The sequence below is a fragment of the Pithys albifrons genome, chromosome 3, assembly GCF_047495875.1.
Source record: "Pithys albifrons albifrons isolate INPA30051 chromosome 3, PitAlb_v1, whole genome shotgun sequence".
In the NCBI taxonomy this organism is placed as follows: Eukaryota; Metazoa; Chordata; class Aves; order Passeriformes; family Thamnophilidae; genus Pithys; species Pithys albifrons.
The window spans coordinates 15590008-15617212 of NC_092460.1; the positions used below are offsets into that span (position 1 = coordinate 15590008).

Here is a 27205-nt window from a genome sequence, read left to right on the forward strand (position 1 = left end):
AAGTGAAATGCTGTTTATGCCACACAATCATAAGACTATTCCATTACACTTCAAATTTTACTTTAAACTGTTCTATGAGGAAGACTAATCAAAAAAATCACAACAATGGAACCAGATTGAGAGGAAGATTAACAAAACCACCACAAATATGCCGTATTTCCACACTGGAGTGTTGAGGGAGCACTTAGAACCTGCACAGACCATAATTCTGTGTTGTCCAAGCTTTGTTTACAGCTGCAGACCCCAAATCCAGTTACATATCTGAACATCTGATTGTGCCTTTAATTTAAATAGCTTGTAAAAAGAAACTCAACATCTTTGTACCTAAAAATCAGGCTCATAGGAAACAACTTTGTGCTGCTATTTTAAGTAATTGAATCATTTAATGATCCTCTGAGACTTCAGATTTTTTTCTCAAATTGTAAATCAGAAATCACAGACTATTGAAGAAGCAGATCTGTGACCTTTCAGTACTGGCTGTGTTTATTTGCTGTCATTGATTCAGTGTTCCATAACTGCCTTTCCAACAGAGGCTGCTTTTACTTTGCTTTTGTACTGTGAGTTGCTCCAGTGGGAGGACAGACCTCTGAGAGAGTTCCTGCATTATCCATCTCAGTCAGAGTGGCAACGTAAGGAAGGTCTGTGCCGTAAGATTATCCATTACTTCAACAAAGGGAAGGTATGCCAACTTCTTCTCTCTTCCAGCAGCTTCCTTCCCTATTCCTGCCTGACTTAGGGCTTGCAAGCCATCATCTCAGTTCAGTAGTCTGGAACTAAATTTGTATCAAAAGGTTTTATAACTTGACAAATTGCTTCTCAGCTCTCTGGGCAAGAAAAAAAAACCCAGATGAGAAAAGGGATATGGGTATTTCATTATGGCATTTGGAATGGTTTAGGGAGGGCAAACAAAACATTTCATACCTTTAAACCAAGCCTTGGATCAGCTGATGTGGCAGAATGCCAGTTCCTCAGCTTGTGAGGGGTGGGATTGCATTTTGTATCTGTCTGTGCAAACTGCTGTGCTATGACTCACTTTAGGACTTGTTTTGTGCTTAACCTACACAAGGCAATGACAGGCAAAGCACTGTAGGAGTCCCTTTAGTAAAAAAGATTTCAGTCCTATCAGTGGCACTGTTATTTTAAAGTGATTTTCAATTAAAGTGCAGTTCCATCCACTGCACAAGAAGAAAATCAATCCTTTTCAATTTCACATATTTGATGTGGGTTTTCTACAATTAATTATATTTTATTTCTATTATTGCAGAGGTAGATGGTTTAGTCCCTTGTGTCGTGGTGTTTTGGGAACATTTCAGAGGTGAACCTCAGAAGTGATATCATCTGTTAGAGTATTCTAAAATTTTCCCTTCTCTAGGAAAATTCCTACAGCTTATATTATTGGGAGATAACATCTCTCTGTGTGCCTCAGGGTTGATTTTGCCTGTGATGGCAACGGCAGTGGCATTAAATACAAATGTGAGTTGATTCATATGGGGCTGCCATTCCAGATAATTCCTTCCTAGCCCTGATAGTGGAGAGCTGCAAATGGCACAGGCATTTCCTGCAGAACCTGCAAGAGGAAGTCACATTCCTCTGTGAAGGAAGAAAGGGCCAATTTATGAGCAATGATTAATTAAGAAGATTTTTGTGTGTGTGTGTGTGTGCCAGAATTGTTTTTTGTAATAACACTGCATATGGTTCTCTCTTTCATTTCAGAAATGTTCAGGGTTTTTCAGAGTGCACTTAAAAAGAAAGTACTGACTTGTGCAAATGTTGCAGTGCTGTCCTGTCTGACTAGACAAAGATGATACAGGGAGCAAGTGAGCCTGTATTTTCAACAAAAACAGGGAATCCCACTGAATGGGGGTAACAACTTGACAGATGTAATTAGGCTATAAAACTCCTACCAGATTAGTGTTAAACTCTTGAGGCTTTTTCCCTAGTGAATGTTTTTGGAATTAACTTGACTTTGTGTATTAATCCTCCTTTATTACAAATGGTAGCTGAATGATTAAATAATCCACTTGAGCAGTGTGTATGTCACTCAGACTGTGGAAGAGAAAGGCTGAGAAGCCAAATCCTTCTTTTCACCCTCTCCCTGTTGCTGTGTGATTGGGAACAGCTCAGGGAGTAGAGGAGATGCTTCCCTCAACTTGTCTGAGTTTCTTTCTGCAATACCCTGGCATGGTCCCTCCTCAAGTCCTGCAGAGTGGGATTTGTTTATCTGCATTCCCAGTTACATTTCTCATGCTGCTCCAGCCTCTTCCACCAAGTGAGGGGGTCAAGGCAGCACCAAAAGGGTGTAAAAATTGGGCATTTGTTAGGAAAGTTTTCTCAGCACAGGAATGGGGGAGAACTGGCCACAAGGCTGTCTTGTGGCACGGCCCATGGCATGGGTGGGTGCAGAACTGAGGGAGTCTCCCTCTTCATACTGTGGGCAGCAGCCCCTGTGCTGGAAGGTGTTCCAAAGCCCTTTTACCCTGCACTGCTCATGTGCCCCTCCCTGCTGGTTTCTGCCACGCTTGGAATTGGTTTGTGGCTCAGTTGGCAGCACATGCAAGAGCATAACTTGAAATGAACATACTTTTAACTCACAGTTATAGCATTTGACTGTCAATATCTGGAATAGAAAAAGTCCTGTCAAAAGTGGACTTGTGAAGAAAATGAAGAAGCTAATTCTAATGCCTTAAAAACTGAAGTTTTTAATGTTGCTTAAATGTACAAAATGGTTTCTATTGTCTTTTTTTGCAAAGTCACTGCTTTTCCTTCCCAAAATCCCTTGAGATAACTGTCACTCACCCCTGAGGAATGTACCTGGGGGTCTGGAAGGAAGTTACAAAAAGTGTTCTGATTTCTATTGGTTGTAAACCCCTTACTCCTATTGGCACAGAGTCAAGCCCCCTTTTCTTCCTGTTGGTAGACTTGGGATCCCTCCAAGACCCATATAAACCTTCACCCTTGAGCAATAAACTCTCTTATCCTTCTCCTGTGGTCCCTGTGTGCACAGTTACAATTTTGTCTGCTCAAACCCAAGTTTTTCTAGTTGAAGAAGACTGTGAACAGTACAGTTTGAACCTGACTGATCATGGTTCTGCACAGCAATAGCTTGAAAACTACACAGCCTGCCCAGTGCACTGCCAGATTTTATTAACTAACAGCTCTGACCAGCTCCCATCACAGCACTGCAGCGTGTTCTCCTTATCACAGCCAAGTGCTAACAGAGACCCAAAGCTGTGTCCTTTTTACATCATGTGCTCCATACTCAACATTTGAACTAATTTCTCTTGTGTAGCCTCACATGAGTCATATTTCCAAAGGAAACCTGCAGGCTGGGATGTGAGTGGGTAAAGGCTGCCATTCAGAAGGGTTGGTTCCCTCTCCCTGAGGCTCCTGTTGCAGTCAGCAGCACCCAGCTGAGACCTGCTGGTGCCACAGGAGAAACTGCAATAAATGTCACAGGAATGTGCCCTGCAAGTCCTGCAGCACATGCACACAGGTCTGAGGTCAGCAAAGCAGAAAGCAACAATGAGGGGAACTAACAGTGAAGACATTAGGAAGTTATCTGAAGAGGGAAGTGACACTTGCATAGCACATGGAATTACATATTAAATTTCTGTGCCATGAAGATGCTACTGATTAACATCATAAATATTAAAACTGAGGCTCCCAGTGAGTTGGATATCCATTCGTTTCTCTTCCTTTCAAATACCTCTTCTCTCTCTAAGAAGTTACCTGTCTGTTGTGTTTCTTCACTTCTTTAGCTCATCTTTCATCAGCAGAACTCAGCTTGCACAGTGGAATTTCTTGGGGTGGGAACCTGACTGAAACAAAGGGAGAGCCTGAGTTAGGATGGCAGGAATGGTGTCAAGGTATATGAAGAAGAAACAGCACAAAGAGGAATCTGATGTGGTTACATGTTGTTAATTTATTTGACATCAGAAAAGGAGCATGAAAAGGTTCCATCTCTCAGATCACCTCAAGAGAAGACAGACAGTGAGCTTTCTGCCTCTCTCCAGAAGGCAGATGAGAGAATTAGGTAGGCTTTTACCTCAGCGTCCCATTTGGAAGTGAGACTGCTCCCACTCTGGAAAAAAAGCCGTCTATTCCTGGCCAGATGTTTTAGAAGAGACTTTTCCACCCTTTCAAGTCAACATAGATCAGCTGAGGACTGAAAATCTAAGTATAGTGTCTTGGTAAAGGATGTTAAAACAACAAAAAATGCAGTGGTGTTTTGGGTTTGCGAGTATAAACACTTAATTGCTTGATGTTGTTCATCCCAATTCAGTGGATCAGTTTCTGTGTTGTGGACTTTGACAGCCCCTGGCAAAAATCCTGTTAATTGAGATCTCAAATACTTCAGTAATAGTCTATGTATTGTATTGATCTAAATAAATCTCAGGGCTCCCATCCTCCCAAACTACTAATGCTATCAGAATATTCAAATTGATTCTGAAAGAATTTTTTTATTTAGCAAGTTCTTCTGAAAGTCTTTGTCATTAATTGAAGCTAAAGAGTTGTCAGATAATTATTTTTGTCTTTTTAATCCTTACAATTATCCCTTTTAATAAAAAAGTTCTTACACTTTCTGATTGTGCTATTCAAATAAAAAAAGCTTTCCTGGTAGTAAGGATGACAGAACAGACACTACAAATGTGTGCCTGAAGGGAAACACTGTAAAGTACCTCATGCACTAAAACAGTGTAGAGATTCACTTTTTTAAGTAAAGGTACATGTAACCAGAAAACTATTTCCATATTTAGTGCTAATATTCTACATAATTGCTGTTAATTACTGTTATCAATAATTTACAATATTGCTCTTAGTATTCTTAAAACTCAAGTTGATAGTCTAACTCCCACATTAATTTTGTTTTCACTACAGCAGGGTCCCAGTTAAAACAACTAGCAAGTTAGCCCAGTAATGCACAATAAAAATTAATCCAGTGTAGGTTCAACTGAGCCCCTGGTGTTCTAAGTCCTGTATGGTAAGAAACAGCTTCCAACCCATGCAGGTAAAAGGTGATGGAAGAGGAGATTTCAGTGTAAAATGAGCACTCCAAAAAGCCAAGTGAGGTAACAGGGGAGTCTTTTTCTCAGTGTGGGTGTGCACAGAGTTGGTCTCTCCCTCCTGACCTCTGGATGATGAGTGTGCTGTGTTACATTGTACGAGACTGTGAGCTGAAGAAATGAGTGTTACTTCTGGTTGTGAATATGATACTGACTCGGTGTACTAATGCAAGTCAGTTCTGAGGATGTTCTGTGTCTGTTGGAGTGTTCCCACTGCCTGACAGTTTGTGCTTGCAGCAGGAAGGAGCAGGCTGGGAAGGGAAGGGGAGGGAGCACTTTGCTGTGCAGCCGAGCCCTGACTGCTCTCCAGCAAAGGAGCTGTCGGGGGTGGGTTGAAGGGGTGTCTCGCAAGAAGGAAAATTGTTGGGTTTATTATCTTTCTTCAGATAAGTTCCCAGTCTCATAAATGAACTGTCAGAGCAAGCAGTATGGGTGTGTAATTTCCATGGAACATATGCTTCTGTTCCCGTCTTTTAGAAGGAATTGATCTGATGTTTAATGGAAATTGTTTCATCGTGTTGCATTTTCACATCTAATCTCTGCCATTTCATATCAAATGAATCCCCAGAACTGAGTTTCCATATTCCTCTCAGCTGAGTTGGCAATAATGTGCTGTTTGCTGTGAGTGTGATTTGCTTTGGCCCTGCAGAGCTGGGAGTTCGGGATCCCACTGTGCCGGGAACTGGCCATCCAGTATGAAAACCTGTACGACTACCAGAGCCTCAGCTGGATCCGGGTGAGCAGCACTGCCCTCCTTGCACACCCTCATATCGTTCCCCAGAGACATTTGCTCTGCTGTCAGAACATTCTGAATTTAAAAAATAGTCCTATTCCCTATAGAGCTCCATGCATTTACAGTGGCTGCTTTGCCATTGATTCATTTTGATGACTTTGTAGGTCCACTGAAATAATTCCCAAGTCTGGTAGCAGTAAAATCCCATGGATATATGGAGACAGCACACACACAGGAGATGGACTTGCTATTGCAATTGCATATTTACATATATTTTTGCATAAAGTATTCTTTCCTTTAATATATATTTCATTTTTCATTCCAAAAATATGAAGGACAGCTTGACCCTCAGTTGATATAAGATGAACAAGAAAGAAAGAATGGAGAAGGCAAATGTTTATGGCATTCTTATCAGTTTAGAAGAATCTGGTCCTCTGGGACAACCCAACATGTGATAAAAACAGGGCACATTTTCAGCATCATGCTTTAATCAGAAAAAGTAAAAGTTCTGGTTGTTATTTAAAAGCTTTATGAATGTGAAAATGATTTCTGCTCCTGTCCCCAGGGGTAGTGTGTATATATCCAGATTTCAGTGTTATGCTGTGTGGATATATTCCTATACACAGTGGTTTAAATTCTCTTTTAAAAGTCAAATTCATTCTCATCTGAAGATACCTAAGAAGGTCTCATGAAGGGCTCTTCTGAAGAACATGTTTTCTCCCAAGTGGTCCCAAGGAGAGCACAGGGGACCAGCCTGGCTGTGCCCTCTGTGTGCCATTCACACCATCACCACATTCCTTTGTGCTTCCTGCAGGGATTTTGGGACCTTCTCCATTTTAGAAAAGGAGTGAACGTGTGTGGGAACTGAGCACAAAACTGGATGCCATACTCTGAGTTAGGGTTTCTTGCAGTGGAAGTGATAGTGTCAAACTGGTTCTTCTCTTTAAAGAGACATCTTTTTGCTGCAGTGAAATTTCTGTGAGCCTTTCAACTAAGGTTCAGTTTGGCAAGGGGTTTGGAAACACCACTCTTGATATAAACCTTAGCACACTGCCACTACTACTGATTAGAAATAGAAAAAAAAGTCCTTTTTCCAACCCCCTTTTCCCTCCATGTTAAACCTTCTGGGCCACACAGCTGTAGAAGATTTAATTTTGTTTCATCCTTTTTCATGCCCCTCAACTCAATTAAGGCAAACCCAATTGAACTGATGTAATTTTCCAGGCAGTGGTAGGGATTTTGAGCTGTAGGAGAGAATAGGACACTGTGAGCCAGGCAACGTAGATTTTAATCTCAGCTTTGCCATTAATTCTGCAATGCAAAGAAATTAACATGAAAGACCTCTTCAATTTACAATGAGATACAACAGAAAATTTTCATGTTATCTCCCAAAATGTAAAAGGGGTATGGCGATACTCTAGTCTGTCCCACCACGCAGTCTGGTTTAATTAATAGTTTTTATCTTTAACAGAATTTTGATCTTTTCATTAAAAATTGTGGTGGTAATAGAGTAATGTGGTATTTTAATGAATCTTGAGATTGCAATGTTTGAGGTTCAGCTTCAAGAGTCTGAGGGCAGCTCTCTCTTTCCTTCACAGAAAATGGAAGCCACCTATTATGACAATATCATGGAGCAGCAGCGCTTGGAACCAGAGTTTTTCAGAGTTGGTTTTTATGGTCGGAAATTCCCATTTTTCCTGCGGGTAAGACAAACTTCCACCAAATGTGACAAGTGCCCAGGCTCAGAGGAGCTGTTAAGGCTTTGTATTTCTGGTTTGGAGATACAGTGTCTGCCATGCAGGGTCTTTTTCACACCTGCACTAGTGAGAACAGCTTTGTGGCTGACATGGAGGATGTGGTCCACTGGGAATGCTCTTGGGAACAGAAATCAGAAATTTGACTCATGCCTGTGTGTATTTTTGACAATCTGCAGATGCAGCACGAATTGCCTCTATATTAAGCAAAGTGCTGTGTTGCAGCAAAGTTGGGTCATCAGTGAACTAATTTTCATCATCTCAAATTATCACGCTTTAAAAAGTCTCACATGACACAATTCTAACCTCAGCCTGATGACTCCTGTCCGATCTGCAAGCAAAAATTTCCTCTCTTCAACAAAGCCAAACAGCCCCTCTGGACACATCCTCACTTGGAGCTCGTTGTCTGCTGGTCTATACACCATCAGCTGGGTCTGCAGACCATTTAAAAAGTGAAATTATCTTCTTTTCCTAATGAGGGATCAAACTTAAAATGGGTATTTGTTTATATGATGTCTTGTTGCTAGTTGAGAGCAGGGAAGGAACACAATCTGACAACTGCTCCAGGAGCTGCCTGAAAATTGATGGTAGATGCCATTGAGCGTGACAGGACAAGGTAACGTGAAGCTCTCAAGGACTGGAGGTGCATGGTTTGTTTTCTCTTCAGAGGAATGGTTTGACAAGAGATGGCACCACAGGTTACACAGTATGAGGCCACACAAAGCCAAGCCTTGAAAACTGCACTCTTAAAATTCCCTCTGATTATGAAGTCATGGTTTTTTAACTAGGATTTCAACACTGGAGTTTAATTACACTCTCTTAATGGAAAGACAGGGAGAGGAAGTAAAGGCAGAAAGGAATTAGTCATGGACAGGAAAATACCAGTGGATAAAGAGTGACCTCATGCTTATCCTAGATGGACAGTGCCAGAATCAGAGAATCACAGAATCATTTAGGCTGGAAAAGACCTTTGAGTTCACAGATCCAACCTGTGACCAATCAGCACCTTGTCAACTAGACCAGAGCACTGAGTGCCGTGTCAGTCAGTTCTTCAGCCAGGGATGGTGACCACCAGTCCCTGGGCAGCCCCTTCCAATGCCTGACCTTTCTGTGAAGAAATTCTTCCTCATGTCCAACCAAAACCTCTCCTAGTGCAGCTTGAGGCCATTTCCTCTCATGCTGTCTCTCATTCCTGGGAGAAGAGCCCGACCCCCACCTGGCTACAGACTCCTTTCCAGTAGTTGTAGGGAGTGAGAAGGTCCCCCCTGAGCCTCCTTTTTTCCCAGCTAAACACCCCCAGCTCCCTCAGCTGCTCCTCATAGCACTCAGCATGCAGCAGCCCAAAGCAGTGAGCAGAACACACCTGCAGAGGAGTCTGAGGAGGGGACAGGCGCTGCAGTGTGAAGCAGGATCTGCCCTTTCAGGAAGATCTCCAGAGAAAACTGACAATTTCTTTTTTTATATCTAACAACAGATGTTTCAGAAAATGAATGACAAACAAAGTCATCATGGCACATAAGTGTTCCTAACATCTGAAGTGCTGCCAGTGACTGTAGCTTATCTTTTTAAATTGTGGATCCTGGTTTTTATCTGGGCCCCTCCTGTCTGCTGGAACAAACCTGACTCTGAAGTGCTGTAACAATGTGGATCCTTGGCTGGAGCCATCACCAGCGAACATGAGTGTACATAATTATAATCCTCGTTAATTCCACAATTATATTTGGTAGCAGTACTTCTGATAGCAGATTACTAATGTAGCAATCTCATTAAAAGTCATCCTCCTCCTTTCTCTCCCTAATGATCCACAGAGCACACACACTGTGGAGCAGGGACTAAGCCCATTAGCAGTCACATCAGCGTGGATCGCACTGTAAAGAGATTGGAAGCAGCTATTTGGGGGAAGAAAAAGATTTACATGGATTTAAAATCTTCAAATGGCTATGGAAGTGATTTAAAGTGATCAAATAACTCCAGCCCTTTTCTCTTTTATTTTGCTATTGCTGTATAGCTTAAGACAGAAAATAACCACTTCTTTCTGCATCTTTGATTTTGAAGGCCCTTTGTCCTGAAAAGTCCTTGTACATGTTTCTATGAATTCTGCATCTGTTTCTAGCCTTCCTACATAAGTAAATTAAAACTGTCCATATCTTCCACCTACCAGAAGTTCAAGTAAGGCCTGATAAGCCACATTTTGAGATCTTGTGTTGGCATCTGTCTGAAAAGTCTATTAAATTTAGCTTTGAGGTGTTTTCAGGGCATTATTTTTAGAATCACAATAACCTTATTTATAGGCTTACAGTTTTCTAGATTGCTGCAATCAAAAGCTAAAACAGAGAATGCAGTAAGTGTTATGAAGAGATTCACCTTCAGACATGGACTCACTCCAGATTTAATAATAGCTGCAAAGTTTGAGCATTACAGACTGAACTGTCAAGATCCATCATGCAATTTCTCTCCCCGCCCATAGGTTGCTGTGGCTGATGCATATAAAGTGACACATGTCACAGCCAGGACCTGAGAGCTCTTCCAGAGCACTGAAATGCAAAGCCAAAGTAACTGAACTTGGCCATGTTTTATGATTGGATTTTGCTGCTTTCTCTTTGATTTCGCTACAAAATCAAGAACTGCTCCTCCAGATCCCTTTTCCAGAGCAATTAAAAAAACATTCTTGCATATACTGAAGCTTCCAAATGCAAAAAATAAAAGGGAGGAAAGTGTTCTTGTGTGTTAGAGTCTTTATTTGTTTTATGAAAGTGAAAAACCTCCCTGTTCTTCTAGTTATTGTTATGAGAGCTTAAACTACCAGAATTAGAGAATTTGCCTGCTTTGATTGGTCTTGGACCAGGAGACATTAACACCAATCAACATTGTGTTTTGCAAGGGTTGAGACACTGGAATACAATCTTCATGACACTGAGGACTTTAGAAATCCTGTATCTTGCTGTTGAGAGTTAGAGATGGCTCAAAAAGCATCCCAGAGCCCTGCGCAAGTGGTTCAATGCCTCAAGAGTCATATCTAAATGCAGCTTTCCGTTATTAGCAGAAATGAAATTTTGTTCATCAAGAGGAAAGTGCTTTTAGGGCCGAAGGGGAATTTGCTAAGTGGCCACTGAGTTCCTGGTAAGGCTTTTCCATATTACTCTACTGTAGAGAGGGAGTTCCTGAGCGTGTGTTGTTCAGCACGATCAGGGCTGGGTTGTATGGCTGTGATAAACAGCAGTGATTAAACAGCAACTTTTGTGAACAGTTTGTTGCAACTTCTCTCTAAGGAGAACTGATAAAATGATAAACATACATCTTCCTCTGTTCTGTGAGGTCCTCAGGACTTTTATCCATCTGGTGTAAATTGTATTTGACAGCAGCTTTCCCTGGGCAGAACAGCCAAGCTGGTGACTTAGGTTTTGGTTGATACACTTCAGTATAGTCCAATTAAAAATAGTCCCTTTTCTGAAAACAAGTAAGAAGAGACCACAGGACTCAATGCTGTGTGTTCATGGATCAGAGGCATTGTGCTGTTGAGAGATCAGTGGAATAGTCTCCTCATTCATCACTTCTTGATGAAATACATTGTAAATAAAAAGGAAGGAATAAAATATATCAGCTGTGTTATATGCAAGTTTTACTCTCACATTAGCATATTGACAGTGTCATTTATCTTTGGTTTTGAAGCAGTAACATCTAAAGTGAGATGAATTTAACTTACTTTTAAGGAGACTAATTTGTTCTTGTTCCTCTGGCAGAACAAAGAATATGTGTGTCGGGGCCACGACTACGAGAGGCTGGAAGCCTTCCAGCAGCGGATGCTGAGCGAGTTCCCCCAGGCCATTGCCATGCAGCACCCAAACCACCCCGATGACTCCATACTGCAGTGTGATGCCCAGTGTATCCTTTGGGAAGGGACAGGCACTGACTGGAGTGTGGCAGAGCACAGAGGCAGAGCTGGCTATGGACAAAACCTGACACTGTCTGCAGCAGACAGAAACTGGTTTGTCGTGCTACGTAGGGATGGAGAGAACAGTCACTTTTTAGTAGGGGGTAATGCAGGTCATGTCTGATGTGGAAGGGGAAGGGCTGTGCTTGGTCATATCTGTGTTTTAATGCTTTACCAACAGCAGTTTGTGTCCTTAAAAGTATTCCCAACACCTTCTCTTGGACAATACTTTGTTGGGAATAGATACTGATTCCAAAATGCTATTTTCCATCCTTTTTTATTTTTTCACATCAGCACTATTACTTTTTTGCAGTCTCTTACTTCAAAACTGCTAAGCCTTTTTTATACCCAAGGCTTTGGTTCTCATTCTTCTCATTGACCACCTGCACTGGGATTTCATGCAACCAGCACAAGGGTCTTTGCATTTAAGGACTGAGCCACACAACATTTAATGGGACTGGAAGGACTTTTGGAGAGCTTAGTCAGGGGAACACCACTGTTTGGCTTCTGTGAGAACAGCAGAGATGCTGTACAGGACTGTAACCATAAGGGCACTGTCAGCACGTGAATTGGCTGCCATGGGTTGCTCTTTACTGCTTGTCTTTCCTAACATGTGCTTTTCACTTGGTGAGCTTTCTTTGACTGCACAATTAACAGATTTACAGATCTATGCAGTGACTCCCATCCCAGACAACATAGACGTGCTGCAAATGGACCGTGTCCCTGATCGCATCAAGAGCTTTTACCGAGTCAACAACATCCGGAAATTCCGCTACGACAGGCCCTTCCACAAAGGCCCGAAGGACAAGGAGAACGAGTTTAAGGTAGGAGTGTTTCAGTGTTAATCTCCTCAACCTGATTTTTGTTCTGTTCTTCTATTCCAATAAAGCCTTTCTAGTAATCCTCATTTGATGGCCAAAGATACCACAGTAACCCAAATAACAAGTAGCTGTTGAGTCCATGGTCTGACTGAGTACTGCGGGCTCCTGACATGATTAAAGCACTGTCCAGTTTAAAGCTGAGTTATTTTAGTGCCAGGAGAAATGCATTTTGAAGCAAGGATGGGGTTTTCTTGTTTGGCTAGATTTTTTTTTCTTACTGCCACATATGTCCACAGTGTCTTCTTGGGTCCCATGGCAGCATTGGTGGTCAGTCTTTAAAGACTGACAGAAATGCTGAATGTGTTGTGTAGAGCATAACACTCCATTCTGGGTTTGTTGTTCGAGTGACTTTCAGTAAGACATTGTACAAAATTGATGCTCAGGAGGTTAATTTGTTCTTTTCTGGATGTTGCCCCCTTAGCACCTGTAGTGAGAGTACAGATGGGGGGGTTGGGATTTCCCTGTGTCCCTCACAGCCTCCCTTACTCCCTGCAGAGCCTGTGGATTGAACGCACCACTCTGACCCTGACTCACAGTTTGCCTGGGATCTCTCGCTGGTTTGAAGTGGAGAGAAGAGAACTGGTAACATTCATAGTTCCTGTAACTGGGTTTGAACTGATGAGTTACTGAGGACCTGGGATAGGCCAAACTCCTTTGGCTGAAATCTTGCAGTTTAAAATGATGAAGTTTACAAAGATTTAAGTATGTCCTTTTTGTACCACTTCATCTGAATGTAACCAGGGGAATTATGTGAGGGAATGGAATGGTACAATGGAGACAGTGTCAAAAAAAACAAAAGGAATAATTGCATTGCTGCCATGTCTTCATTATATAGAAAGAAGTTATCACAACTCTGTGACCTGAAATCCAGCACTGCCAGCAGTGGAGTTTGTTAATGTAGCTAATTTTCTACAAAGCACTAAAAAGCAAAGAGAGCTCATTCAACAATTCTAGAGTATCATTTCATTACAAGGAAGATAATAAATCTAAGTGATGTGTCCATGGAACTAAAGTATATTTTATTGCCTTTGAGGTTGAAGTAAGTCCTTTGGAAAATGCCATTCAAGTGGTTGAGAACAAGAACCAGGAGCTGAGGACGCTGATAAGCCAGTACCAGCACAAACAAATGCACGGCAACATTAATCTCCTCAGCATGTGTCTGAACGGGGTGATCGATGCGGCCGTGAACGGGGGCATCGCGCGGTACCAGGAGGTGAGCTGGGCTCTGCTGCCCACTTCAGTACCCCCCTTTTCCAATTGCATTTCCATTTTGGTTTCAAAGAGAGGATGACTTAATAAAATAAGGAATTTTCATGTCTATTATCTAGAGACGAGATTCCACCCCTACTTGGTTATTCTGCAGTGTCAACAGGGGGCTTCAGGGTGGAGCTGGGATCTGTCATGGAAGCGGGTACAGGTGGCAGGGGGGTTTCTCATGAATGGCACTTGGCTTACCTGGAAATCCTCAGCTGGCAGGTAGAACAGTGAGGCAGGTATTTTTATATATTATAAATTCATTTTGCAGTAGAGGTTGTGGGTCTCGTGGTAGTTGAGACTGACTGGGCCTGGAATCAGGAAAAGCACTAATTCATGCCCTTGCTGATGGCCTACTCACTGTAACCCTGAAATCATCTTATATGCAGTTTGTTATCCAGCATAATCTCTGGCAGCTGTTCCTTAAACTGAGCACTGCAAAAGGTGAGTTTATGGTACAATACTGAAAACAGGCATCTGTGGTACAGGGGTGTGGAATGTGACTTCCCAATGGAGCTGTAGGGAGAATGCTCTTCAGACTTTACATTAGTTACCAATTTACTCACGTACTTCCTTTAACTTTAGACAGTTGTGTGAAGGGAACTATATAAAATTCAGATAACTGGATGATATAAGGATTAGAGGTATTGCTCATCACTGTCACATGGGGAAATTTGGTCAGATTCATGATTCAACATAACTGTTTCAGTTGCTAAGACCATTTCTTCTGCATCCCAGAGTGCTGAAAACAATAAAATTAAGCTCTGCTGTTATCTTAATACAAGATTTTTGGACCTTTTCCACTCATCCTTTGACACCAAGTTATGATGAAATATTTTCCAGTAAGCAAAAAGCACTTTTTTCCCCTTTTCCTGCAGGCCTTTTTTGATAAGGATTATATCACAAAGCACCCTGGAGACGCAGAGAAGATCACACAGCTCAAGGAACTCATGCAGGAACAGGTACTGTTTTTCAGATACAGGAGGACATTGCTACAGTGTCTGGATTCATCAGCAGTGGGTCTAAACACATCAGATCAAACCGAGTCATTCAGAAGCAAAGAGTACAGGAGTTCTAAATACATTCAATCAGAAAAGAAGGGAGATGGGCAAGGGGATTATGAGAAGCCTTTCACCTTATGGGATATGAGGTGAAGCTCAGCTAAAAGTACATTAATTTTGTTGTCTCTATTTGTTATCCAACAGACGTCTTGCTGCGTTTCAAGCCTGCCATTCATTTTTGGCATTTTGAATTATGTCTCCCCAGCAAATTTCAAAGATAATCAGAGACAGGACAGGTCAGGCTTCAGATTAAACTGGCAGAGCCACTTATGAAAACTTAATGCCTGTTTCTGTTATCTGCAGTTTTATTTTTCCATAATGTCTCCATGAGACATCTTGGTAGATAAAGCTGAAGGATGCTTTGATGGGAATGAAATCAGATAATCACACCCCTCTTAACTGAAAGTTTGGCAAGATATACCCCATTAAACAATGTGCCCAAGTCTGAATAGAGCTACCAGGCCTGTTTCTTCAACAAATCACTGAACTGCATTTCAGATTCCCCATCTGAAAAATAAAGATAATGTTTATCTCCCTTCAGTCCTCAGGAGGATGTTTGAAGATTAATTAGTTGTTGTTTGTACAGACTTTGGACCATGTAGGGAATTATATACATCTTTAGCCTGCTATCACTGCTATTTTCTTTCATCCGAGACCTTATATAATCTCATTCAATCACTACTATTATATGTCTGACCTTTGAAAAAGTGACCTTTAGAAATAACTAATGAGGAACAGGCAGAGTGACTGTGTGTGTGCCACTGCTGCTGTTCAGCTCAATTATCAGAAGCTCCTTTTGGAAATCTCTGTTGGCAGCTCCGACCCCTTCCCTGGCACTGGAAGGGGGCGTTTTTGTCGCAGGGCATTGTCTGTGTGAGGGCATCACGCTGGTCCCTCCAGACAGAGAATCTCCCTGGTAATTTTTTACAGTTATATGTCTTAAAAGCAATCCAACATGACACAAATATACTTCTCTCACACTTAAAGTACTTCTTGGAGTAGTATGAACTTGCCAGGATTCCTTGGCTTGCTTAATTATCAGCAGTTCTTGTATTGAATGGTGGCATATTTTAGAGTACTTCCTTGCACACTGGCAGAACTGCAGGACAGGCTTCTCTTCTCTCTCTCAGACATGGTTTATTTGGGTTTGTGATGTTACATTTTCACAGGTGCATGTCCTGGGAGTGGGTCTGGCAGTCCATGAGAAATTTGTACACCCCGAGATGCGTCCCCTGCACAAGAAGCTGATAGACCAGTTCCAGATGATGAGATCCAGCCTGTACCACGTGAGCTCACAGCCACTTTTCCCCTGTTATATTATACAGTTATGAATAAATGTCTGTCAGTTGCAGTAAGGGTCTCAAAAGAACTGGGCTGATGCAGCATTGGATTGACAAATTACCAAAAAAATTCATGACTTTTGTGCAAGAAGGAAGTCCCCGGAAATACGTTAACTTAGCCTTTAAACAGAAATTGTTAATATTTGTACGTTCTTTGTTGCATCACAGAGCAGTTGTAAAGCTTAATTTTCAGTTGCTGTCTCACACAGCAGAAAATTATGTAAAACAGAGGAGGATTTACAGGAAGTGTTGGATGTTGAGCTCTTCAAAAGAGTGGAATGACATGAAGAAAACCTGCAGTTTCCCATGACTGACTTAGCTGAAGTCTGTTTGCTTTGCAGGAGTTGCCTGGTTTGGATAAGCTGAGTCCAGCCTGTTCTGGCTCGAGTACTCCCCGCAGCAACGTGCTGGTGTCACACGGACCCATGAGCCCAGAGAGCATAAAGCTGGTGCATCGACACAGGTACCCCCTTCCCCTGCCCAAATATCAGGGATCCCTGCACACTGTTGCACCAGGATTCAAGGATCTAAGAGGCGGTTGGCAGTACTGCAGGAGGGGCAGGATGAGTTTTGGCAGAAGTGCCTTTTGTCTTCATGCAGTGCTAATTATTGACATTTGAGAACTGGAATTAAAAAGTTGAGAAATCCACTTTGCAGCAAATGCTGAACACCTCCAGGTGTTACTCCATGACTTTACTCATTGTAGGGGCAAACCCACACATCTGCCACTCACTTCTCCAGACTCAATCTGACTTTAGAGTTTCCAACCTCTGTTATGCCAACAGCAAATAACTGGGTCCTTACCTACCATGAAAGGAAAATTTCATTGCTTGTTTTAAAACCCAACTCAATATGTACCCATTTTGAAGGATCAAAAATGTTCACATCATTGCTTTTTATAATTCTGATCAAATCAGAAGCCAAATACAAGGATGATTAGAACATCAAAAAATGCCTCTGTGGGTGCTTATTCAAGCTAAATGCCCATCTATAAAATCTGAGATAATGACTGAGGATAAAAATTGGGATTATCTGGACAAATCAGTGTTTTTTATCTGCAGTTGAAATTGCTTATTTGAAAATGCTAATTATTCTTCTGTGTTTATTTTTCCTGGTGGGTGTCTATAGTTTAGCTGTTTTTAAAGCTTGGCATTAAAAGCTGTGGAAACTTGGTCTTGAGTCCACAAATCCAGGATGGCGACATTCTTTTTGCTCTTAAACCTGAGTACCCACTTCTGCAGCTTGGCAGTTGACAATTGTTGTCTGGTGATAACATTTTTTTTCCTTCAAATTCATCCCTTTGTAAAGGCTTTTTTAGTTCTTAGGACAAACTAGGGAGATTCTGTAGTGTACAAAATACGTCATTTATTTGTGTATGTGATTCAGAGTGACAAAGTTAACTCCCTGAGTGAGATCAGGGTGCATCCTACACACCAGCTGGTCTGTGTTACTTTACTGTCAGCTACAAAACTGCTTTCAACAGTAATGCTGAGGCCCAATGGATGCAATAAGGGAAACTGTATTTTGACCTGTGTGTCCTGTGCTTGGCTTCCTTTGGAATGTTTTTTTTAAGCTGCTCCCACTCGTTGTACTTCAGTGTTAAAAATGAGAGTGGTTTCAGCATGTTTTGTTTAAACAAATACTCTCCGAGGGTCATGATGTGATGTTAACCTGGCTGTGGATGCTGAAATTCAACATCCCACATACTGTTTTGTCTTCCATGTAATCTTCTTGTCAGTTCTTTCACATTTACTCACATTTGGAGTGATTTGTTTAAGTTTATTGGGCCTGATTTTTCAAAAGTGTTTGACATTGGGAGGTGACCTAAAGCAGCAGGTAACTGCAGGTACTTTATAGCTTCAAAAACATCAGGCTTCGCAAATTAAAACACAAGCTCAAAATGTAATTATGTCCTTGCTCTGTCTCTGTTTTTTTTCCAGCCCACTGAACTTGCTTGGTTCAGTTCGACACTCCTCATCCTCTCTGTCGTCCCACACCTCCAGTGAGACGGGGAACCTGGTGATCCTGACAGACAGTTCTGTGGGGGAGACTGCAGAGGACATGTACCACATGCAGGTACAGCTCCAGCACAGCCGGGAGTGTGGCTGGGAACAGACGGAATGTGCTCCAGAGGGTTTCACCTGGGAGCAGTGTGCACATGCACACTTTACCTGTGCACATGCTGGGATCTGTCTGCTGGTATTTTTCTCAAAGAACTGAATAGGTGTAATCTAACACTGGTCAAGAGAGATGACAGTAACTCAGTAAGTTTGCTTTGGGAGGAAGTATTCTGTGTTTGTGCAGTGACTGTGGTACTGCAGTCCAAGATCACAGCTCTGCTCTCTGAAAGCGAAATTTTTGTCATGTTATTTACCTGCCGTGTTCAACATGTGCTGCTCTTGGTTTGGGGGGTGATACAAGTCCCACAGTCCTGAGTGCAGTTACCAGTGGCCTGCACTGACGCGAGGCAAAAGGCTGCTCTGCTGACCCACGACAGGTAAATCCCCAAGGCACTGATCTGCTCAGTTGTCCCCTGATGGTTCCTCTGCCTCCTGCAGCTTGTTTGCTCTAAGCCCAGATTCCAAGGCTCAGTCACCAACATCTGTTTTATCCTCATCCCAGGCCAGCCCTTCCACCTCCAGCCTGAGCTCTACTCACTCGGCACCATCCCAGATGATTAACTCTGCCCCTTCCAGTGCCCGAGGTAAGCACAGACAGGGCCCAGCTCAGGGTCACCTGCAGGTGCTCCCTAACCTGGCAGCCTTGAAAAACCACCTACACTGACATGTACCACTGCTTCTCTTTTGGAGATAGAAATGCCTCTTCAATAATTATTTCTTTACAAATGTTTCAATTCTCCAGAAATGAGTTTAACCATTTTTTTCAGCAGTATTTGGAATGTATCTCTAATGCATGCTGGTTTCAGGCAGTTGAATTTCATAATGATTTCCATTGTTCCACCACAAAATTGTGGCAGGCAGTCTAGAGGAAAACAAGAATAGTCCTTGGTACTGAAAAGAGAGATCATGAAGACAAAGGCAAATGAATCATTTTACATGTTTCATTAAATTATGGCACAAAAAAGGTCTTGAGGCAGTTTAGCAGACATGTATGTACACAAAAGCGTATGTATAGGATGAATGTTGAAAGATACGAATTTTAAGTACTGGAGATAAAGAAGAGCTTCCCTCTGGGAAGTTCCTGAAGAAAGGAAAAATGTAAAAGCAGACTCTGGGGGTACTGATATTGCCTTTGTGTTACAGTTAGCTGGTCTTGATATTCGTAATCACTTTTTCCCAAGTCTCCAAACTGAAGCAAAACAACTCCATGTGGTCTCCTGGCTTTTGTAACTTGTATTCAAGGGTTTGGTTCTTTCCTCTCATTTTGGATTCTCAGTTGCAGGTTTTACACCTCCTTTCACAGGTGTCTGAAGAAGGTGTCCAGGATATAACCAGAGACAGAGGCTGATACTTTAATCTTACCCCTTTTTCCATACAGGGGAACTCTTTGTCTCCTGGTGGATGGAGAATACGGAGAAGGGCCCTTTACCTTAAGCCAGTTTGAGGCTCTTTTGCTCAATCTGGCAGTAAAATCCTAATTGACTGGCTGTTATGACACAGATGCAACAAAGTGATTTAATTGAAGGATCAGATGGAGTAGGAAGGTGGGAAGTGAACATCTTCAAATAAAGGCAGATAGCTGCACTAATTACCAAAGGCTGAAAGGAAAATAATGAAATAGTAAAGTAACCAGGTGAAACTGGTACAACAGGAAAGGGAAGATGGAACTGAGGACAGGGCTATCATGTCAGGAAGATGTCCTTAAGTGGATGTGCCTCAGCTGGCACATGAATGTTTTGGGGGATCTGAGGGGTTTGGTGCTCATACTGTTTCATGCTGTTTTCCACTTTAGAAGTCCAGTGACAGGCTGTGACAGTCTTTCTGAGTGACAGGCTGTGACAGTCTTCCCTCTCTATGGTATTATTCATTGTTGCTTAGAAACCAACAGTGATGAATGCTCCAAAGGGCATGGATGGGCTGCTGGGTGAGCCAACAGCACCTCCCAGGGATGGGACCCAGACTGACCATAAGGGGGAAACAATAAAGAAGGAATGTGCTTGAAAAATACTTGTATAGCCTGTGATAGAGCATTTATTCTCTGCTAGTTTTGTTCACTTCTAAGTTATGTGAGCACAGCCTTCAGACATTACCCACTCACTGTGGGATTTCACTTCTGGTAAGGTCCCAGATGCTCTGTGTGTCTCCAGTGTGCCAGTCACTGCTCTGGTTATTATGAGAGCCCTGTCGGGAATGAAGCTGTTCTTAATGAGAAAAACCCCTTACACTTAAATTCCACTGTGGTAATACAGCTTTGTTCTTCTCCTTGGTGATTTTTCCTTTTGTTTTCTTTTTTAACTGGGTGAATTTGATGCTTGTGAAAATGAGATTCCAGTGTCACTGGCTGGAGCAAGGTACTTCACAGACATTACATGTGCAGCTCTGCCAATGCACCTCTATCCTTTTTTTTTTCCTTTTCTTTTCTTTTTTCCTTTTTTTTGGTATTTATTTATATTCTTTTTAATTTAGCGCTGGTGAAAGGTGCTGGATTGACCCCACTGGAGGCTGAAGCCCTCTATTTACCCACAGAGCAGATACAGCATGGGCGGCAGCTGTGCAAGTTCCCCCACGCTGCCCCCACCCATGTGCCTCATCTCTGTCCCGGAGGGACCACCTCTAGAGGTGAGAGGATAGTTCAGTCTCCATGACCCATCCAACCCTTGGCCTTTCTGCTGAGACTGCCAACAAAGCTACGATAGTCACGATGCTGCAGCTGAACACTTGTCAGATGGGAAGTGTACGGAGGCCAACAATTCATTCCATACAGGCCACCTAAATTTATCAACTTTGCATCTTTATCACCTGTGGCTTTAACCTGAGCACAGTTAGGTAGGACTTCTAGATTTTACCTGATTTTTAAATGCTTCTGTCAGTGATTCAAATGTACATGTAGAGGTGAAAAAGCACTATCCCACCATGCAGGTGGGATACCTTCTCTGTTTAACTGCAGAGCCCTTTCCTGAGGAGACTGGTATCTTTATAATACAGATTAGTTCCATCAGTGACCAAAGGAAGCCATGGCCATTTGTATTAAGAATCCAGCAGGAATTTAAATAACACTTCCAATTCTCCACTTGGAAAAAATGACCCTTTCACTGATTTTAAAACAGCAACACAGGCAATTATTTGGCAACAGTAAAGCTATTAATAAAAAAAATTTCAAAGATAGTCATCAGGAAAGTAGATCAATGATTTGATTATATCACTGAACAGCAGATTAATGTACCAAAATTTACAGTAGTTATACACAATTTATAGCAAAAGCCTTAAATAGAACTGAAATCAGAATACAGTAATAATTTTCTAATTCTCTGCTAACGATAAAGACATTACCAGTTACTCGCTTTTACAAATAATTATCTTTCAGTTTTCACCTGGCTTGACCCTTGTGTGGCTTCTTCCCTATCAGGAAAGCACTCATGTTGTGTGGAGGATCAGTAAGAAGTTCAGTTTGGTTTGGCTTCCTTTGAAGTGACTCATAGGCACTTCTGTAACCTTACTGGAGTTAAAAGATTATACAGGCTGGTTCGTTAAGCAGAAACCGAAATGCAAAAAGGCCTGGGAAGAGCTAGGAGTGAGTAAGGGTTTTTTCAGTAACTTAATTTAAAGTGCAGTTGGGATGCCTCTGATGGACTCGAAAAGCAACTCCCACTTGGACACTTAAGGCATCCTTACTGCCTCCTCAACACAGCCCCTTGTCAAGGTGTAGAAAATGAGTCCTCGTGTCTTATTCAGCACTTTGAACAAACCAATATACTTATATTAAAACTTCCTTTTTAAAGTAAAAACCTTATGATTAGATGCAGGAGCAAACTGTTTTCATAACAGTAATGAAAATGATGAATCAGGAGAAAAGGTTCAATGACTTTGGAGTTCATCTACATTAATGCTCAGTTCCACTCTTTAAGACTAATATTGCCACAAATGGATTAACGTATTTATAAAAGAAAAACTACCTCTGGCTTCAGCACAGGTTTTCCTTTCTCATTAGTAAGGACCTACAGTGCTGCACACACCACGTGCACCAAGCTAAAGGCTAAAAGGAGTAGCCCTGACACACGCTGCAGCGTTTTATGTGCCCACCGGCTGCTCTGGAAGCTTCTAAGAGCCTTTTTTGACTCTGTTTTTTACGTTTTGCCAGTCCCTGAAAGGAGCCATAGTGATCGTGCTCTCTACCTGTCCAAAGCAGCAGTACTTAATTTTGTCTGCAGACTGGACAGTTGACACAATCTCTTGAAATTTTTATAGCTATAGGTAGTTACAAATTTAGGGTAGCATACAGCAGAGCTGTTTTGTAAACTAAACTCTGCCAGCACATGTGGGATTTCTCAGGTCATGCAATTCAAGGTCTATGGAAACTGTAATTCCTTATAAATTGACAGCACATAGAGGTGGTTTGCAGCTTTGATACAAAAGAGCAAGGATGACAAATAAAAAGGGAAAAGTGTAGGTTGTGCTGTGCTGCAGTTCTGGGCACACCTAAAAGTTCAGCATCTTTACATCTGTCCTGCAGAACAGGACTATCTGTGAGCTGTGAGTAAAAGACTCAGCACAAAGCGTTAACACTGTGTTCTCCAAGCTGATGTTGTACGTAAGAGCAAAGAATGTTGTCTAATTATGTTTCTGTTCTATGTCTGGGGAGAAAATGAGTTCGGGACTAGAATGCAGATACTCTACAGCTGTTCATGTTGGAGTGGGGGTGTAGATTAATCTGGCATCTGCCCCCCATATGGAATTGATGCAATTGTAGGACCTTATCCTGCATTCTGCTGGACACATTGTTCCTTCCACTGTGTGCTGAATATCAGTCCCAAAAACTGCATGTTTGCTTTTGCTGGGGTAAAAGCTGCATCAACCAGCACAATGCCTTTGCTCATATGTTGGAGTGCTGTCCAGGTAATGTGTGTGGTTGTGGAAGTTTGCCAGAGGGGGCATGTATTCCCCAAAAGCTGGCATGGCTCTGTAATGCGCTGTGTGCTGCCATCTGTTCAGTGCGTGTCTGTGACGCAATCAAACAATCAGTGCAAATTACAGCTCACTTCAGCAGCTTCAGAACATCAATCCCTGCCTAGTACTGTGCTTCCCAAGGGATGTGTGTATCAGTAGTGTCAGACTTCAGGAAGTCACTAATGAGAATCATTCTTCTGGCAAATCCATTGTCAGCTGTTGCACATCAGAGGGCATATTGTTTTGTGGCACTCATCTTGAAGGACGTGAGACCCAGGTAATTCCAGCTGCCAGGAAGCTGTTTACATGAAATACCCCAGTATCTGAAATGACAACTACACAGATAACTAATAGATAAATCAAGCCTATTCCTACTAAGCACTGGTAAATGTCCTGGTGTCATAAAAGAGCTCAGTATAGCAACACCCTCAGTAGTAATCATCATTACAGCAGCATTGTAAGCAAAGTGCCACTCACACTTATGGAAAATTCTGTTTATCACTGGGCTTTGTTCTGCTTTAACAAGAGGAAGCTAACCAAGGTATCACCAACTAAATGGCAACACTTACCTCTACCAGAACTGAGGAATGAAGCAGCTTCCTGTAGCTTCCCGCTTTAACTAAATGATGTATCTCAAGCTTTTATCCCTTTCTTCCACATTCAGTCCTAAAATGCACCATTTTATGGCAATTCTATTCCTCTGCAATACTTTATGAGGGCAGGGCAGCATTAGGCACTGTACAGCACAGCCACAGCCGATTCCACACAGATGCCCACTCTTTTTTTTGTTTAAGAGGAAGCACTTTGCAACACACAACTAGGGACACTTACATCTCACACACCTTACATGGTACGTCCTTAATTGTATATAACAAGCCAGTTCTTACCCCATCTCGTGCTATGCACCCACCAACAGTCAGCTGCTTAGTGGGCTCGGCACCATGTTTTTTTGAGTCCTGTGAGATCATCCGTCCAAACCACTTGCACAGGAGGCCAAAATCCCTGGGCATGCGGAGACATGGCTGTTGTTTGTCCCGTGTACGTGATTGTTCTCACTTGTTTACAGGCTCTCCCTCTCTACCAGATAAGTACCGGCACTCTCGGGAGATGATGATGCTGCTGCCCGCGCACCGGGACCGGCCCAGCAGTGCCATGTATCCTGCAGCCATCATGGAAAACGGACAGGTAGTGACTCCTGTTTCTTCTCTGTAACTGTGACTATTTGTGCTGGGTTTGACCACCTTAAAAGCTTTCCTTTTTCTTTTTGGAAAGCACAGCAACTTACTTAGGATCATCATCTGAGGTGATGCAGAATTTTTGATATTACTCCCCTGCCTGGAGTCACCCACCATGGCACTCAAGTGATAAAAATTGTAATGACTCTTAAAATTGCAGAAAAACCCTGTAAAAATGAACTCGTCTTACTTCCCAACTTTATCCTGTAAGCCCTGGTCCACTGCAAGTCATCATACTATTTTATTTATTAATTTCTTTGCAACCACAACCATCCCACAGTCCAGCCTCAAAGCTGATCCTAAATAGCTTTATGATGATTTCCAGAGGTATCAAAAAAACATGTGGGGCTGAAATAATATATTGATACAGGGTGTCCAAACAGTCTGGGCCCATATCTACTATTTTATCTAGACAAATTGAAAAATTCAGTGTGCCTGTATGTAAGCATTTAAATCTGGCCCCGGCCTGCACTTCTGAAGGGAATTCCTGGTCATGCCCACTTCAGTTCACCTCAGAGAACTGTCTCAGAGCATGCAAACTCAAACAACACCAAGGCCAAAGGAAAGCTCCAGAAAGGCACATGATGCATTCCTGGTGATCATGGGCACAAGGCCAGGCTAGAGCTGGTCCAAAATGACTCCCCCAGAGAACACAAGCTGCAGGAACTGTGAGCCCTCAGCACTGTTACCCTTTAGAGACCCACCATCATTGCACTGCAGTACTTGCCAACACAGGCACAGCCAACAGTTCCCATTAAACCTTTAGATAAACTTTCTTTGCTGACAAAAAGTGAACAGAAAGCCCTCATGTTGCCCCAGTTGGTCTGTAATTTTTTTTAACTCTTCTTTGCTGACTCTTTTCTCCCTTAGCCTCCGAATTTCCAGCGCGCCTTGATCCAGCAAATGATTGGACCATGCAAACCTTGCAGTGATCCCAACCTGTCCGTGGCTGAGAAAGGTACTCCTCTTCCTAGTCAGCTTGCTTGCTAAAATATTGTTCTTCTGGTCATGCTACAGCAAGTAACAAATGGGCTTCTGCATTTCCTGGCAGAGTGCATTGTCTCACGCTTGTCTAATTAACAGTTTAATTAACTGGGCCTTCTGCCAACCTGTCGTCATTTCAGTGTTCTCAGAAGGGTCGGGTTGCACAAACCTCTCTATTTCAGAAAGTTTTCTGAGTTTAGCGCTTTGTTATTGATACGAATCCTGCACCTTTATCAAGAAAAACTTCCAAAGCAGCATATGAGAAGTTATCTAAGAAGAGAGCAATGTTGGGACCATATTTTTTAATAACAAGATATCCTGTTTCTTTAGGATGCATTTATTGGTCTAACTGTGAACATTCCTTGTAATCCCTCACTGAGGTAGTTTTATATTTATTTAGCATTAGGCATATATACTTCTTTAACTGGTTGCTTTGAAAAAAATAGGCAGAGCCCCTGCAGGAAAAGAAAAAAAACGGAAAGAGGAGAAAGCCTTTTTTTGGTGTAACAGAAAAGGAGGATCTTGTGAAAGGGGTGCCATGGACAAAGCGATGGGCTCAAAAATTACCTGAAAGGCAGCAAGCTGAAAAAGCAGAAGAGGGTAAATTCCTGAGTGAAAATCTGAGACAAGAATGCTGCCTAAGCAAGAAACAGTCATGTGTATGGCTGGGAAAAATAGTATCTTGAAAGATTTTTAAGGCCAGGAAAGACCAAATTTTTACCAGTCTTTTTGTTTCAGTAACTGTTGCCAGAACTAAACTGTACCTTTTTGGGAAAAAAAAAATCCAAATTTTATTTCAGAATTTCTAGTGAATCAGCATCCCCTACTTTAACAAAGTGACAGCCTTACAGAGCAGTCCAGATCAAAAACAAAAGCCAAGATCCAGCTCTGATTAAATGCAGGATGATGACTGGATGACAGTAATGAGTGATGACAAAGAGAAGACTGGGGGGTGAGGGATTAAGAGCTCCATCTTAATTTGAACTGAACAGATGCCAGAGACGGTGAGATCTTTATACTGAGCAGGAGGAAGATATGGAAAACTAAGGAAGATAAATATTTATTGCCTATCTAGGAAAAAATACTTAGATTTGTATTTGTGGGAAATACTGTACAAGAGTGTGGTATTCAGTGTGAAGAGATCAAAACCAGAATCCCTTCCAGGAGCCCAAAGAAGCCACAAAAGACACAGATGATGCTCAGTAGTTGTTTGTAGGGTCTGGTGGGACAGGAATCCCAGCTCTTGTGCCAGGCTGGTGGCAAAAATGCAGTTACAGTCACTTTGGCAGGCCTTGAACCCTCATCATTCTTTGAAGTCAGGGTGCCATCTGCCTTGGATTTTGTCAACACTCATGGCCTGCACATTCACCCACCCCGTCCTTGCCCTGTCAGCAGCTCCTCTCAGTAATTCTCACTGACAGGGGTGACATCAGTGCCCAGAGCAGAATGGTTCAAATGCAGCTTCCCTGCTAATTAAACTTCATCACTGAACACTCCTATGGAGAGACATGGACTAGGACAGAGCACTGGGGGCTCCCTGCTTATGTTCTTCCCCGAAGCATTCTGGATAAAATGCTGGTTTTAACAGGCAGCAGCCACTCTCCAAAGTCATCAGACCTCCGGATGATTTCCAGCACTGCTAAATACTCAAAAGGCTGTGAATGAGGGAATGCTAAGAAAACAAAAATGGATGATGCACTGGGATACCATGTGGTCTTCTTCACATTCTTATTCTGCATCTCAATGTTAAAAAAAACAACAACAAAACACAAAACCAGGCACAACAGTAGTTTTACAGGCCAAGCAAATCAGGTTTTCTGTCCTTTTCACTTGATGCTGGGGTTTGCAGGCAGGACAAGCCTGGCTGGCACTGCTGTGCATCCTGTCCTTATTCCAGCCCTTTGA

General features: G+C 42.3%; 1 protein-coding gene across 11 annotated transcripts in view; it reads left to right on the forward strand.

The window, feature by feature from the left end:
- DOCK3 (dedicator of cytokinesis 3) overlaps nucleotides 1–27205 on the forward strand; it is a 181368-nt gene that overhangs the window by 147036 nt on the left and 7127 nt on the right. For 6 of the 11 annotated variants that reach the window (XM_071550587.1, XM_071550594.1, XM_071550590.1 and 3 more), the window contains 15 exons: nucleotides 531–679; nucleotides 5713–5799; nucleotides 7395–7499; nucleotides 11291–11432; nucleotides 12139–12305; nucleotides 12858–12944; nucleotides 13396–13575; nucleotides 14495–14578; nucleotides 15847–15963; nucleotides 16359–16480; nucleotides 17958–18093; nucleotides 18640–18721; nucleotides 20604–20756; nucleotides 24148–24266; nucleotides 25187–25274. In XM_071550587.1, coding sequence (XP_071406688.1) covers nucleotides 531–679; nucleotides 5713–5799; nucleotides 7395–7499; nucleotides 11291–11432; nucleotides 12139–12305; nucleotides 12858–12944; nucleotides 13396–13575; nucleotides 14495–14578; nucleotides 15847–15963; nucleotides 16359–16480; nucleotides 17958–18093; nucleotides 18640–18721; nucleotides 20604–20756; nucleotides 24148–24266; nucleotides 25187–25274 — 1818 coding nt within the window. The remainder of the gene's footprint in view (nucleotides 1–530; nucleotides 680–5712; nucleotides 5800–7394; nucleotides 7500–11290; nucleotides 11433–12138; nucleotides 12306–12857; nucleotides 12945–13395; nucleotides 13576–14494; nucleotides 14579–15846; nucleotides 15964–16358; nucleotides 16481–17957; nucleotides 18094–18639; nucleotides 18722–20603; nucleotides 20757–24147; nucleotides 24267–25186; nucleotides 25275–27205) is intronic. The other 5 variants (XM_071550595.1, XM_071550597.1, XM_071550598.1 and 2 more) reach the window with 3 other exon arrangements.